Source organism: Mustela erminea, chromosome 20 (assembly GCF_009829155.1).
Source record: "Mustela erminea isolate mMusErm1 chromosome 20, mMusErm1.Pri, whole genome shotgun sequence".
NCBI classification, from domain to species: domain Eukaryota; kingdom Metazoa; phylum Chordata; class Mammalia; order Carnivora; family Mustelidae; genus Mustela; species Mustela erminea.
In genome coordinates, this window is record NC_045633.1 from 12,752,916 (window position 1) to 12,766,441 (window position 13,526).

At 38.7% G+C, this 13,526-nt stretch overlaps 1 protein-coding gene across 7 annotated transcripts in view; it reads right to left on the reverse strand.

Moving 5' to 3' along the window:
- MRTFB (myocardin related transcription factor B) overlaps positions 1 to 13,526 on the reverse strand; it is a 262,113-nt gene that overhangs the window by 109,822 nt on the left and 138,765 nt on the right. For 5 of the 7 annotated variants that reach the window (XM_032328495.1, XM_032328490.1, XM_032328493.1 and 2 more), the window contains exons 3-4: positions 10,812 to 11,027; positions 4,333 to 4,395 (exon numbers count right to left, since the gene is read on the reverse strand). In XM_032328495.1, coding sequence (XP_032184386.1) covers positions 4,333 to 4,395; positions 10,812 to 10,965 — 217 coding nt within the window. In that variant the 5' untranslated portion in view covers positions 10,966 to 11,027. The remainder of the gene's footprint in view (positions 1 to 4,332; positions 4,396 to 10,811; positions 11,028 to 13,526) is intronic. The other 2 variants (XM_032328491.1, XM_032328494.1) reach the window with 1 other exon arrangement.

The following is a 13,526-nucleotide window of genomic DNA, read 5'->3' on the forward strand; positions in this document are numbered from 1 at the left end:
CGTTCCACCCTCAAGGATATATGAAACATTCATGGTCATTTAAGAAAGGTATCCACTTTTATGAGAAAGTACATGTTACACAGAGTACACTATTACATCGCGTAATAGAACAAAAACAACAGCACTGTCTAGAACCATCAGATTCTGAAACCCATAGCTTAAGACTAAGTTCTTAGACTTCTTTAAATTTCAACTTTTCCAATCCTAACTTGATCTGCTTGGTGTAAGTTTAAATTCTTTGACCTGGAAAATCCTCCAAATTATACTTCGGGGTCCCAACAAAATCTTCAGATTTTTGAAGGTGTGAACATTGTTTCCGTTGAGGGTTCTGAAAGCACTCAGCGAGCACACAGTCAAGCAGCTACTCTAATTCTATGCACAAATAAACAAGCACACGATGATGCAGCCAGAGATTTCACTAGTTTATCAGCAAGTTATTTAATCAAATTCCACTTTTTTGCAAGACGCAGAGACTATCTAACTGAAACTGACGGTGTGAGACAGAAACATCTATGTTAGAAAACTACATTAGAAAAGTAATACTTTCTCATACTGAGAGTATGTCTAGTAAAATATCACTTTGTTATTCTTGGCCTGAGAAAAACAGTAATAAGAGCATATAGACCTTTTTATTCATACTCATTTTATACACATCAATCAGGAGGCACGTAATTCTTTGATACATTCAATAACTACTTGTGACCAATTACTAAGCGCCTTATTATTTCACTTTTGTTTCCATTTTATTTTACCAAGGAGACCTCTAAAATACCCTGGGTTTCTGATGGGTTACTACAATATGATAACATGAGTTTTATTTATCCTGACATTAAGAGGCTTGAGTGAAATCATATACCAATTCACTTCTTGTGTCCCACTTTAAAATTTGCTCAAAACATATTATAATCCAACACCAAAATCAGATATCGAATCATAGGAAAGTTCTGATTGTGTAGGAGTTCTTTTGTTTAATACTTAAAGCTTCATAGTTTCACCCAAAGGATTAACTCATTGAAAAGAAACATGCAAAGAAGGAAGGAAACCACACAACCACCGCGCCCCACCCCACCGCCACAAACCTGCCCCTTCAGATGCAGAATGCTGTTTGGTCCTGGAGTTTCATACATACACTCAGACACACCAGACTGGGACAACCATGGGCTGGTAGCATTTAAACCCAACTATAAATCAAATAAATCCTAATTACCCATTTCCTTAGGTTGTTCAGGCTCTAAATCTTTTGGGTTCTTCCCTTCTCATTTTTTTTTTTTTTTGCACTATAATGTTTTTATAAAGAACCTTATAATAATATACAATAGACTATTTCAAGAGAATTCAGATGAACTGAAAAACAACTTATAGATCTGCCCTCCCCCACTCAAGTGACCTTAGAGCATAATGTAAACAACTGTCATCACACCAAGATTTCATAGAATATTATCCTACACCACTAGAACTGTTTGTTTTCACACATGCCAAAGGTCCTTGGGAAATAAGTCATTGTATACATGCATATTTATTTTTGAAAAGGTCATTCACAAATTTAATCAATTTCTTTATTAAATAATTAGGTTCAGACTGAAAACATTTTAATTGCGAGATGTGATTATGACACAGATTTCCTGGAATCAAAACGAAAAAGAGAAAGAATTTAAAAGTCAACTCAGAGCAAGAAATCTCTTTAAACATAGCAAATAACTGTTTTACTACTTCAAAATACCAGAAGTCCTCTGCATAATACTTATCATATACATCAAATGCCTTAAAAGTGTCTAAGCAGCCATATCTACTATCTTAATCTCTTCAGAACAAGTACATAAGGAGAAAAATCGATAAATCAGTCCTTGATGACAGAGGGTTTGTTTAGGAGTTTACCAAATGGAATGGCCCTGCTGGAATTCCTTCAAGCAGCCTGTGAAAATGTCAGAACAGAGTCTGTTTTGGAGGTCATAGTCCCTAGAGAGCTCTGAGTTTTGGCCTGTTTGTCTTTTCACATGCTTTAATATTTGAAAATCATTCCTTGTAGACACTGACTGATGCCCAGGGAATGCTAGGATTGTGGGAACTGGCAGTACCAACGAGAGAGACAAACTTCATGGGAAATCAGTGCCTACTACATTGACCCCTTGGCGCTCATCAGATAAGCTGCTCTTCAAGTGTTATGAAGGTACATGGAGAGACATTAAGAAACTGCACGTCATTTGACATCTTTAAAGAGAAATACTTGTGGAAAATGGGGGCCGAGATGACCAGGCCTACTGAAAGAAGCACTCAGTTATAAAACATTGTGGTGGAGTCCTGAAAACCGTATTCACTTGGTATGAATTCCAAGACAGCATGGGGGTTGGAAATTCATGAATAACTTTTGACTTCTCCAAAACTTAAGAGCCTCCGGTTGACTGGAAACCTTAGAGATGACGTCAACAGTTAGTTCACACATACTCGGTGAGTTTCATATATTACACGCTGTAGTCTCACAGTAAAGCCAGGAGAAAAAAAAAAAGGAAAATCATACAGAAGAGAAAGTAACATTTTCGGGACCGTACTATATTTGTCAAAAACAATCTGCACACGTGACCCATGCAGTTCAAATCCATGTTGTTCACCCGTCAACCCGAACTGTGTTCTCAAGACATACATGACCGTAACTAACAGCTGCAACGTGCTAATTACTTTGCCCACGATGTTCTACAGGCTTGACTTACACGAACACATTGCATCCTCTGTGAAGCAGGGGCCAGTATGATCCCCATTTGGTAGATGAGAAAAGTGAGGCAAGGGGACGGGGAGTCATTTGTCTCAGTCGACAGCCAGGAACGGTGCAGCCAGGACCCGGACTCAGACACGGGACCTCCGGGGTTGGTGCTGTCACCACTGTGCGCACTGCTTCTTTCGTGGCGTTATGACATCAAGCAGGCAGTGCCGGGTACCTGGAACCGAGGACTTACGAGGCACCGAGCACATGCTAATTAGCATAAGAGCGCTCTTGCTGTAAGCCTCTCAGTGGCGTGTGAGGCACACACAACGTGACTGCTGTTTATGAATTAAAAACACGGGCTTTGTGTCTTTGTCCTGTCCAAGACAGCAGGCTCTATGCTTGACCCCACAGACCTCTTTTTCTCTTTTGTCTTTTTCTTTTTTTTTTCTTCCACTGACCTCCTCCTTTAAAATTAGGTTCTTTCTCTCTCAGTTATCTGCAAGAATCATCTCTAAATTCATTTTCTCTATATATACTTGAAGGGATTACTTTCAAGGATCTATGCGCGCAGCAATTTTAGGTGAATGCACCACATTCTGACCTGCTAACATTGACCAGAAGGCTTAGAAATCTAAGAATTATTCTAAGGTAGGAGACATAATGATCGCTCAATAAATATTGTCTAGTAATAAAACCATCCCGATTTCCACTCTTGAAATACGGATTTTTAAAACGGTTTTGGAGAACTGGGTATTCAGATATGACAAGCTTTCCCCTGATACACTATATGCCGGCACTTTGACCACGCAGCCCAGTCAACAGGCTTCCTCACCACTACGTTGGGATCGTGGCTTCTGTCAGAGAGTCTCCCAATTTGTAGCTAGGAATATCAAATCTGCAGAGATCACCGACAAATCCTAGTACTTGTTAGCTTTCTAACTAACCGACGAGAACCAAATGCAAGTTGTAAATCAGACTTTTTGCTTTTCTTGTTTTATCTTCATTAAACATAGAGATCATCTTTAAAAACCTGGGTTTTACAAAACAGACACCCAACTATTAGCATTTCCTTAATGAAAACAACAACATAAATGAACAGAAAAGAAAACAAATAACTTGGGCTTTAAAAAAAGCTAAAATACTATCCTTTAACTGACAGTCTGACGCTGTTACAAAAACGTTAACGCATACCTGCCAACCCTTAAATACCACGAATAGGGAGATACTGCGTATCCTAAATTAGATACAGTTTTGTTTTGTTTTGTTTCGTTGTTGTTGTTTTTAGGATAACACAATTGAGTCAATTTCTCTTTCTTTTTAAATATGGAGGGAAAGTCTGACTAATTGGGCGAGCTGGCATGTATGTTTAATAATACATCTGCAAGGAACGTAATAAACAGCGACATTATTAATTTGTGTCTGTGGAAAATTCCATCTGTTAACTGAGATGGACGTTATCTTCCATTCTATCTGGTTCTGCTGCCCGATGAACAGCACAAGGCAGAAGTGAGAATGAGATATAAGAACACAAGATGCAATGAGGAAGGGCAGCCAGAGAGAGACACATGGGCTGAAAGCTACCATACGGATATTACAATGGGCATACCGTGACACAGAGAGCTTCCGAGACTTACCCATGCTCACAGACTGAGTCAGCAGAGGAGACTGGAGTCCTGACTCCCAAAAGACTACACTTCCTGTTAATAATAGTGAGGGCAGCAGGTGAGGGTAGCCAACAGTACGGATTAATTTAAAGGAGTTAGAAAAACATTGGGTATGATATTTGCGAATTAGGGCGATTATCAACTACAAACCAAAGAGAAAATTCCAAAACATTTGTTATTCTGACATATTTGTCTTCTTGCTTTGTCTCAACAGTGCCTTATTAGTGATATCTTAACGTAAAATAACAAAGGAAGAAAAATCACGAGTCACTTTCCCCCCCGTATATTCCCTAAATTTATCATTCTCCTTCAGTCATGGTAGAGAGCAGGTGTCTAACATCTACCCTTCCTCTTCCTTTTTGGCTAACAGAGGTCCCTGTGGTTGGGTTAGGTGGAGCACACAGGCAAGAAAGAGCCCAACTTAATTTTAACAAAGTCTCTTGGCCTACCAGAGGGTCTAATTATAAGCCAACTAATTAATTACAAGTAGTCTTAAAAGGTCTAAGTAGCGAGGGTATTGTAGTTGAGTGATATCTAGTAACTAATTATTTATATTATATATGTCCTCTTTTAAAATTACTTTCTGAGACACAGGAAAGACTGTTTCTTAATTAATAAGTTTCTGTTTCTTTGCTGGACCAGAGCCTAATGGAAGTCATACAAAAATTATCTCAAATAGTCTATATAAGAAATGATGTACTTCTAGGACTCCGATAACTTTAGAAAACCCTTGTAACGATTTTAGGCAAACATTTTTTAAATATTAAGATAATGTGGCCTCACGCTAGTCTGCACTGATAATTATTATTATGTTCTATAATTTACTTTTAATAAACATGTTAATTGTTGACATTCAAGAGCATTTCTGCAAGAGGATGCAATTTAAAAACTGGGTAAATACTGGATGAATAACTCAAAATAGGGCTTTCAGGTGTGCTAGGCTCGGCCTAGAGTCCTAGATGCACTCCTGAAACTGGAAGCTCCCGCTACCCCCTCAGCAACGAAGGACCACAGCAGGCCCACGGCACTGTTCCGACTCGTCCCCGCAGGAGGGAGCGTGTAGCTACTGCCCAGCCCCACCCCTGCCCCCACCCACACGCTGCTGGGGTGTGTTCTGCGATGCACTGAAGCAGACTACATCTCAGTAACAGCCCAACTGTCCAAACAAGAAATCCAGCGCACAAAAAGGAAGGTGGACAGGGTTAGCTGATTTATGTTGTGAAACACAACACACTCTTTAACAGAGAGCTGGTAAACACCATTATTGCGAAAGAGAGTACCCCACCTGTAAGCTACTTATAGGACTTGGTTTTCGTTTTGAAAGGGTCAAGAAATTGTCACAAAGAGACAGGAAAGCTGCCATAATTAATCAAGAATTTCCTCTGCAGCTATCAGGGGGTTCATGATTGGCTTTTAAACGTTCAAATTGTGTTTAGTATTAACATGTAGAGCCTAGTTTTTAAAAACATATTAGAAATGAAGGAAGATTAATTAAGGAAGTTATATATATTTCTCTTCCCAGACTAAGTACTCTGTCTGTAGTAACTCTTGAAAGCAGAAAAAGAAATATCTAAATGTATCAGACTGTTTATTAACATCATGAGAATTTTAAATATTCAAGATCCTAAATATGTTAATAGTAAAGCCAAGGATAAGAGAATGTTACAGAAAATTATTCATTTCTATTTCTTATAGAAAGGGAAAGCAAGAACCCTATCGTCCATGTCTTGGTCATTTAGCATCTATTCATTTGCTTCCCATTTATGACACTCTGAGAATATCCTGCCTGGTTGTCTGCTCCAGAGGAAAACAGAAATATTCTCTCTTTCCTCACCAATCTCCAGTACAGCATACCATCTTGCGTACATGCTAAGAAACAGGGCTCTGTTTCAGACAAATGCTCATCACCTTTGGGCATTTTCAAACACCTGGAGTGACCATAAGCCTAACAGGTAGGTTAACAAGGAGTGGGGAAATGTTTTCTAGGTAAAACATCAAGAAAAGACCAGCCATGAGCAAATACCATTTATTTTCTTTGGTACGAGGCAAGCAATTTTCTTTGGCTGGGTTTCATGGCAAGGCAAATTTCACCTGACTGTCTGCAAAAGTATTAATACCTGTACTGAATACGATGCAAAAAACTACCTCGCGTTCCCTTGTATGCAACAAACTTGTGAATGAATTATTTTCTCTCTAGTATGATCACTCTAGAACAGACTGAGAGATGGTCTAAAACTATTCACTGTGATAAATTTAATGGATGGAAAACCTTAGGAACAAAAATTTAAAATGGGACCATTAACTCAAAAACCCAACCACTGCAGTGACTAGAAATACCGAAGTTTAAAATAAGAATAACAACAAAGTTTCCTTTTTTCTGAGTCCTAAAAACATGTGATTTCAAAGCAAATACAATTTCAAAAAGCCTGTTAATACAGGAAGGGAAAAGTGGCAGATACTATTTTCTACCTACTTGATACTAGTGACAGCTGGCCTGTGGTGAATCCATGGCCATGTTAACATAACCGAGACCCATCTTCAGAGCTGTACCAAGAAGTATTAAAATGCCAAACTGTTTTAAAAAGTGGGGGGAGGAAATCTATGTCAACTTATCTGCTTTACTGCATGATAAAGCTGGCAGTGACTTAAAAGCTTAAATTCACCAACCAGCATGCTTATCAGTCTTGCAAATGACCTCAAGACATACAACTATAAGCTTCCTACATGTGGTCCTCTAAGTGGGGGCACGAGGCAGAGCTGGACGCTTTCAGGCATGTTGTTTCGATCCACTTTGTCTCTCCTTGCCTTTATAAAGCTACATTCAACTTACAGCACCTGAGCTTTTCCTAGTTTGGCAATAAAAAAATAACCGTCCCTTGGACTGATTACCTTTTTACTGCCTGTGTTTACCATCTGAAGGAATGCTAATATTGTGTAAAACACCCAAACAGAGCTCAATTTTCCTGTGCAGGCACAGTTTCATTAAAGGTCCATGACTGTATATCCACGTTTCCTTTACTAAGGACTCCCTTGCTGGGAAGAATTAATGGTCTAATCGGTTGTCTTACTTTTGAGGTACCTCCAGTTATGGAATTATTTTGGCGACATTCAGGGGTCAAGAAAGGCCCTAGCTTTTCTTTGGTAAACATCTTTCACATTTCCTGCAACAGTAGGAATTGTCTGCTATTCCGCTGCTTTACCAACATAAATATTGGTCAAAAATAAGGGAAGACCCTAGCGTCACTGCCTAGGTGTCAACCTCTCTGTCCTCGTTAGGTTTACTTATAAGCTATTTGGTGAAATGATCCTTCTATACACTAATCCAAACTGAAATATCTTCATATTCCCCAACTCGAAAAGGAAAGAATTCAAACAAGTGAAATTCAAATGCTTAGGACTAAAAATGAGACACAATCACCAAAGAAATACCTAAATTTGACTATTTCATAATCTAAACAGTACTTTGTATTAATTCATTTTGAGGCCAAGACCTACATTTTATGTATGATATGACCTAAACATGGCACTAAGAAAACTTAAAAAATGAAGAATTAATGTAAAAAAGTAAGGTAAGACAGTTACGGTTCTTTTATCTCCCTATTACTTGATGTGATTCCACTCTACTCATAAAACTATCAAAAAGGGTAGCTTTCTCGGCTGCCTGGGTGGCTCAGTACATTAAGCATCTGCCTTTGGCTCGGGTCATGACCTCAGGGTCCTGGGATTGAGCCCCACATCTGACGACCTGCTCAGCAGGGAGCCTGCTTCCTCCTCTCCCTATGCCTGCAGCTCCCCCTGCTTGTGCTCACACTCTGTCAAATCAATAAAATCTTTTTTTCTTTTTTAAAGGTAGATTTCTGATAGCTGTACAAGGATTCCAGTATGCCTTGGAATATACACACAAATCAGGCTAATATATCATAGTCTGAACTTGGGGTGTATGCCTGAATATAAGGTAAGGTTTTTAACTTCCTGATGTCACCTATTAGAAAAGAGGAAACTGCTTTTTGAATCTTTACATAGCATCTCAGATTATAAGATACTTTTTCTACTCAATAGTGAACAAAAATGTACCTGAGGAAAACATATTTGCTTAAAATTAACTCCATTCAAAGCTAGTTTTAGGATGTTTATAAAAATATCTTAGTAGGAAATCATCAAAAGGGGGGAAGACGAAGCCAACACATTAACTAGTCCCAGGTTATAACCTTAAAATTGAAAGTACTGAGTGTTGTTAAAAAAAGACTTTGAAAAACTGCTTTTAAAAAAGTGGAAAAATGCTATTCGGTCAGAAAGGACGCAAGTAACAGTAGTTAATTCTGAGGAAGTAACTAGGTAGCTAAGGGGAAAGACTGGGAGGTGAAGTACTTTTCACTGTGACCCATTTGTGCCCTGCACGTTTTAGGGCAGTGACAGTGTTACCTACTCGAGCAAAGCAAAACAGATAATTATATTCTAAAATTACAGGAACTACAGCCACATAAAATGTTATGACCAACCACAAATCACAGGAGTGATTATGTTATAGAGACTGCGAACATACAAGGGCAAGACACACAACGCACACACGCACCCAACCCCACTGGTTCGTCAATGGTAGTCTAGACATAAAATCTCCCGTGTCAGATCATGTGTGAACTCAAAAACCACTCTACCTCAAGACAGAAGAGACAGAAATGAAGATACACGCTGGGTTTTAGTTTTAGTGCTAGACGGATGATGCCAAGGGGTTTTGCTGATGATAAAGAAAAAGGCACTTCTCGCAAAGATTCATGGATAAAGTGTAAGCAAGCTGGCTCTATGAAATATGAGGGTGAATAAAGCAATCCTATATTATTGCACAGCTTCATGAAATGTGATTTTAGTTATATACATGTAACTAAATGACTCAACTAAAATTTTTACCTTTTATTCCATCTTCCTAAAAATTTATATAGGGAGTCTACCTAATATTCGGGCTAACCTTATATTCAGGCATACATATTTAAGACAACATTCTTGCAAGAGAATGTGGTGTGCTTCATCAAGTAAATCACCACAAAGCATAAACTTTTGCAACACATTTCCCTCCTCTGCTACATATGACCATTGTCTTGAGTTACTGTATACTCCTGCAGTTTTATACTGGTACAACTCACATATATTTTCTTGAGGATAATAATCTGAACATGACACAGGTCTAAAGGTACTAAGTGAATTTGATGACACTTAGTCATGCTTTAATAAATAAATAATAAATAATAAATAATAAATAAATGTGGTTATACTCTGTCAGTTAGTCTTAGAAAGGAAGGCCCCTAATTGGTGGAAGGTTCTATAGCCTGAAATGTCTGATAGCACTTAAGCCAAAATGTTGCTTTACACCACTCACACTTGACAAGGGTTATGCCCAAGAACAAGTACCAGAGACCCTATCTGAAGCAGACAAGTATACTCTGAATACATGTACGGAAGATCGGAGAATCACAGCATATCATTTTCCTGCATATGATAAGGCCAATAGTGAAAAGGACTGGGAAACAGAACCCAGAAAAATAAGCAACAAGGTACATAAGGAAGTGTTCTAGAACGGAATGGTTTCATTTCTTCTGGCTTTTAAAACCAAAAATTTAAAAATGTCTATCTGTAAATGTAAAACTCCTCAGAACTACAGAAAGCACACTAAATTCAGCTGACATTCTTAATGTGGCCCTTTTAATATATATGCTTGATGTGTTCACAAATTTTAACATTTTATGTTTGTTAGTTTTTACGTTATAAGTATTAAAATTAAGTGTCTATTATCTATCCTTATTTATTTACATTAAAAGCCGATAGTACTGTATTTTCTGGAGACTCTGACAAGCCTCTGTGACCAATGAAAATTTCCTGACAGATACCAAATGAATAGAAAATATTCATTTTGCACACAATGACAAGCAGTCAAAGAATGACAATATAATCATATCCTATACCCACTCATAGAAAAATACTCAAATAAGAAATTCTTGTTTTCTTAGTGATCATCCAAATAACTTGTGGATAAAGTTAAAATAACTAAAGTTATCCAAATAACTAAGTTATCCAAATAACTTAAAGGCTGTCGTTTCTGAAACTAAGGTGCAACACACTGGAGACGGGGAAAGTCTGGTCCAAGCCTCAGTCTGTCTTGCAGGCTACCCTCCAGTGTCGTTGGAGCGTGAAACCGAGTGCTAGCATGGTTGCAACCAGAGAATACCGCTACCAGATACTTACTGGGGGAATAATGAAAGAACTGAATGCAAAGTAAAGTATGCCTTACTCAAAACCAGCCAGCATCCCAATGAGGCTCTCCCCTCGTAACAGGCTGCCCAATGTAACCAACCAAAAAAAAAAAAAAAAAAAAAAGTACTACCAAACAGTAATTAACTTGGCTCACGAAAAGGAAAGTCTTTAAACCCAGTCCCCACTGCGCATGCTGAAGAGCTCACCGTTCTTCCTCTCATTCAGAGGGGGCAGGTGCTGGCTGGGCTGCAAGGACAGCTCCTGGAATTCGTGGGCAACAGCTTCACTTTGAGGACTTGGGGCAAGATGGGCTAACGGCCCCAGCTCATCCTCGGCGTCTAGTGCCCCTGGGGGATCCATGGTGCTCCAGCGACTGGCGACGGGCGTCCGAGACCTCTCTTAAATGCGGCCTGCCGAAGAGACTGTCAAGTAAAAACGTGTAAGGAGATGGTACATTGATTTTTCTCCAAGTTACACAAAAATATTAAAATGGAAACCCTGGGTTCTAGTCCAGCTTCACTGCTGTGAAGCAACTGCCAATTCGTTTACTTTCTCTGGATCTTGGGTGCTTTGTCCAACACACAGGAATAACGGACTTCCTATCTAAAATAGCACTTACCAGGTAAATATAAGTTGAAAGGTATTTTACATAATTTTTTTATACTGTGGATTAAAGAAAGTTATAGTTATTGATGTCACTAAAGATTTTATTCTTTTAAAAGATTTTATTTTTTATTTAAGTGACAGAAAGAAAGAGACAGCAAGAGAGGGGAGTGGGAGAAGGAGAAGCAGGCCTTCCGCGGAGCAGGGAGCCCGATGTGGGGCTCGACCTGGCTTACAGGGTGAGCAGTGGGCAGCAAGAAAGCTTATTGAAAGCTGAAAGCTAGGGGTGTCTGGGTGGCTCAGTGGGTTAAGCCTCTGCCTTTGGCTCAGGTCATGATTTCAGCATCCTAGGATCAAGTCTTGCATCGGGCTCTCTGCTCAGCAGGGAGCCTGCTTCCCCCTCTCTCTCTCTCTGCCTGCCTCTCTGCCTACTTGTGATCTCTCTCTGTCAAATAAATAAATAAAATCTTAAAAAAAAAAAAAAGAAAGCTGAAAGCTAAAAGGATGGTGGTCCACATTATGCAGGGGTGAAGCATTTCACCAAACTGTTGCCTGCTTAGTAGCATTCCCTAATTCCCAATCACAGTTCATTGACCCACTCTCCTAATGATGGGCATTTAGTTGTTTTCAGTTTCCATTACAAATAAAAGTGCTATGAAGATTCTTGTCCAAGTATTTATATGGATATATGCTTTCACTTCTCTTGCATAATAAATATCTAAGAATAAAATGAGTGGATCGTACAGCAACTGAGTATTTAAATTTTAAAGAAACTAACAAAGTATTTTCCAAAGCGATTATGCCATTCTGCAGTCTTAACTAGCAGTGACATAGAATTCCAGTAGTTCTACAACCTCGCTGACGATTATGGTCAATCTTTTTCATTTTAATTATTTCAATGGGCGTGAAATGATAACTCAGTGTGGTTTTATTTATTTATGTATTATTTTATTGAATTATACTCGAGATATTATACCAGTTTCAGATGAACAGGACAGGAATTTGGTATTTTTATATATTCAAAATAATCATCACAATAGGTCGGGTTGCCACCTGTCATCATATAAAATCATTACAATATGATTGACTACAGCCCCTAAGCTGCATATTACATCTCTGAGACTTAGTTATTTTATAACTCAAAGTCTTTTTTTTTTTTTAAGATTTTATTTATTTATTTGACAGGGAGAAATCACAAGTAGACGGAAAGGCAGACAGAGAGAGAGAGAGGGAAGCAGGCTCCCCGCTGAGTAGAGAACCCGATGCGGGACTCGATCCCAGGACCCTGAGATCATGACCTGAGCCGAAGGCAGTGGCTTAACCCACTGAGCCACCCAGGCGCCCCTAACTCAAAGTCTTTACTTCTTAATTCCCTTCACCTATTTTGCCAGTCCCACCTTCCCCCTCCCAACCACCAGTTTGTTCTATGAGGTCTGTTTCTGTTTCTGTTTTTCATTTTTTCAGATTCCACATATAAGTGAAATCATACAGTGTTAGCTTTTGTCTGACTTATTTCACTTAGCATGATATCCTCGTGGTCCTGTTGTCACAGAAGACAAGATTTCATTCCTTTTGGGGGCTGAGTAATATTATACACACACACACACACACACACACACACACAACCTTCTTTATCCATTATCTATTGATCAATATTTGGATTACTTCTATGCCCTGGCTATTGTAAATAATACTGCAATAAGCATAAAGGTAGTGTATATATATATATATTTTTTCAATTAGTTTTTTCATTTTCTTCAGCTAAATACCCAAAAGTGGAATTCCTGGATCATAGGGTAATTCAATTTTTAATTTTTTGAGGAACCCCCATACTGTTTTCCATAGTGTCTGCCCTAATTTACATTCTCACCAACAGTGTACAAGGGATCCCCTTTCTCCACAACTTGACCAACACTTGTTATTTCTTGCCTTTTTGATGACAGCCATTCTGACTAGTATTAGGTGATATCTCATTGTACTTCTGATACGCATTTTCCTGATAATCAGTGATGTTCAGTATCTTTTCATGTGCTTGTTGTCCATCTATATGTCATCCTGGGAAGACTGTCTATTCAGGTCCTCTGCCCATATCTAATGGACAGAGTTGTTGTTGTTATTTTCGTAAGTTCTTTATATATTTTGGATATCAACCCCTTATCAGATATATGGCTTTACAATGACCTTCATTCAGCAGGCTGCCTTTTCATTGTGTTGATGGTCTCCTTCACTCTGCAAAAGCTTTTTAGTTTGATGGGGTCCCATCTGTTTATTTTTGCTGCCCTTGCCTAAGGAGATATATCCAAAAAAATATCGCCACG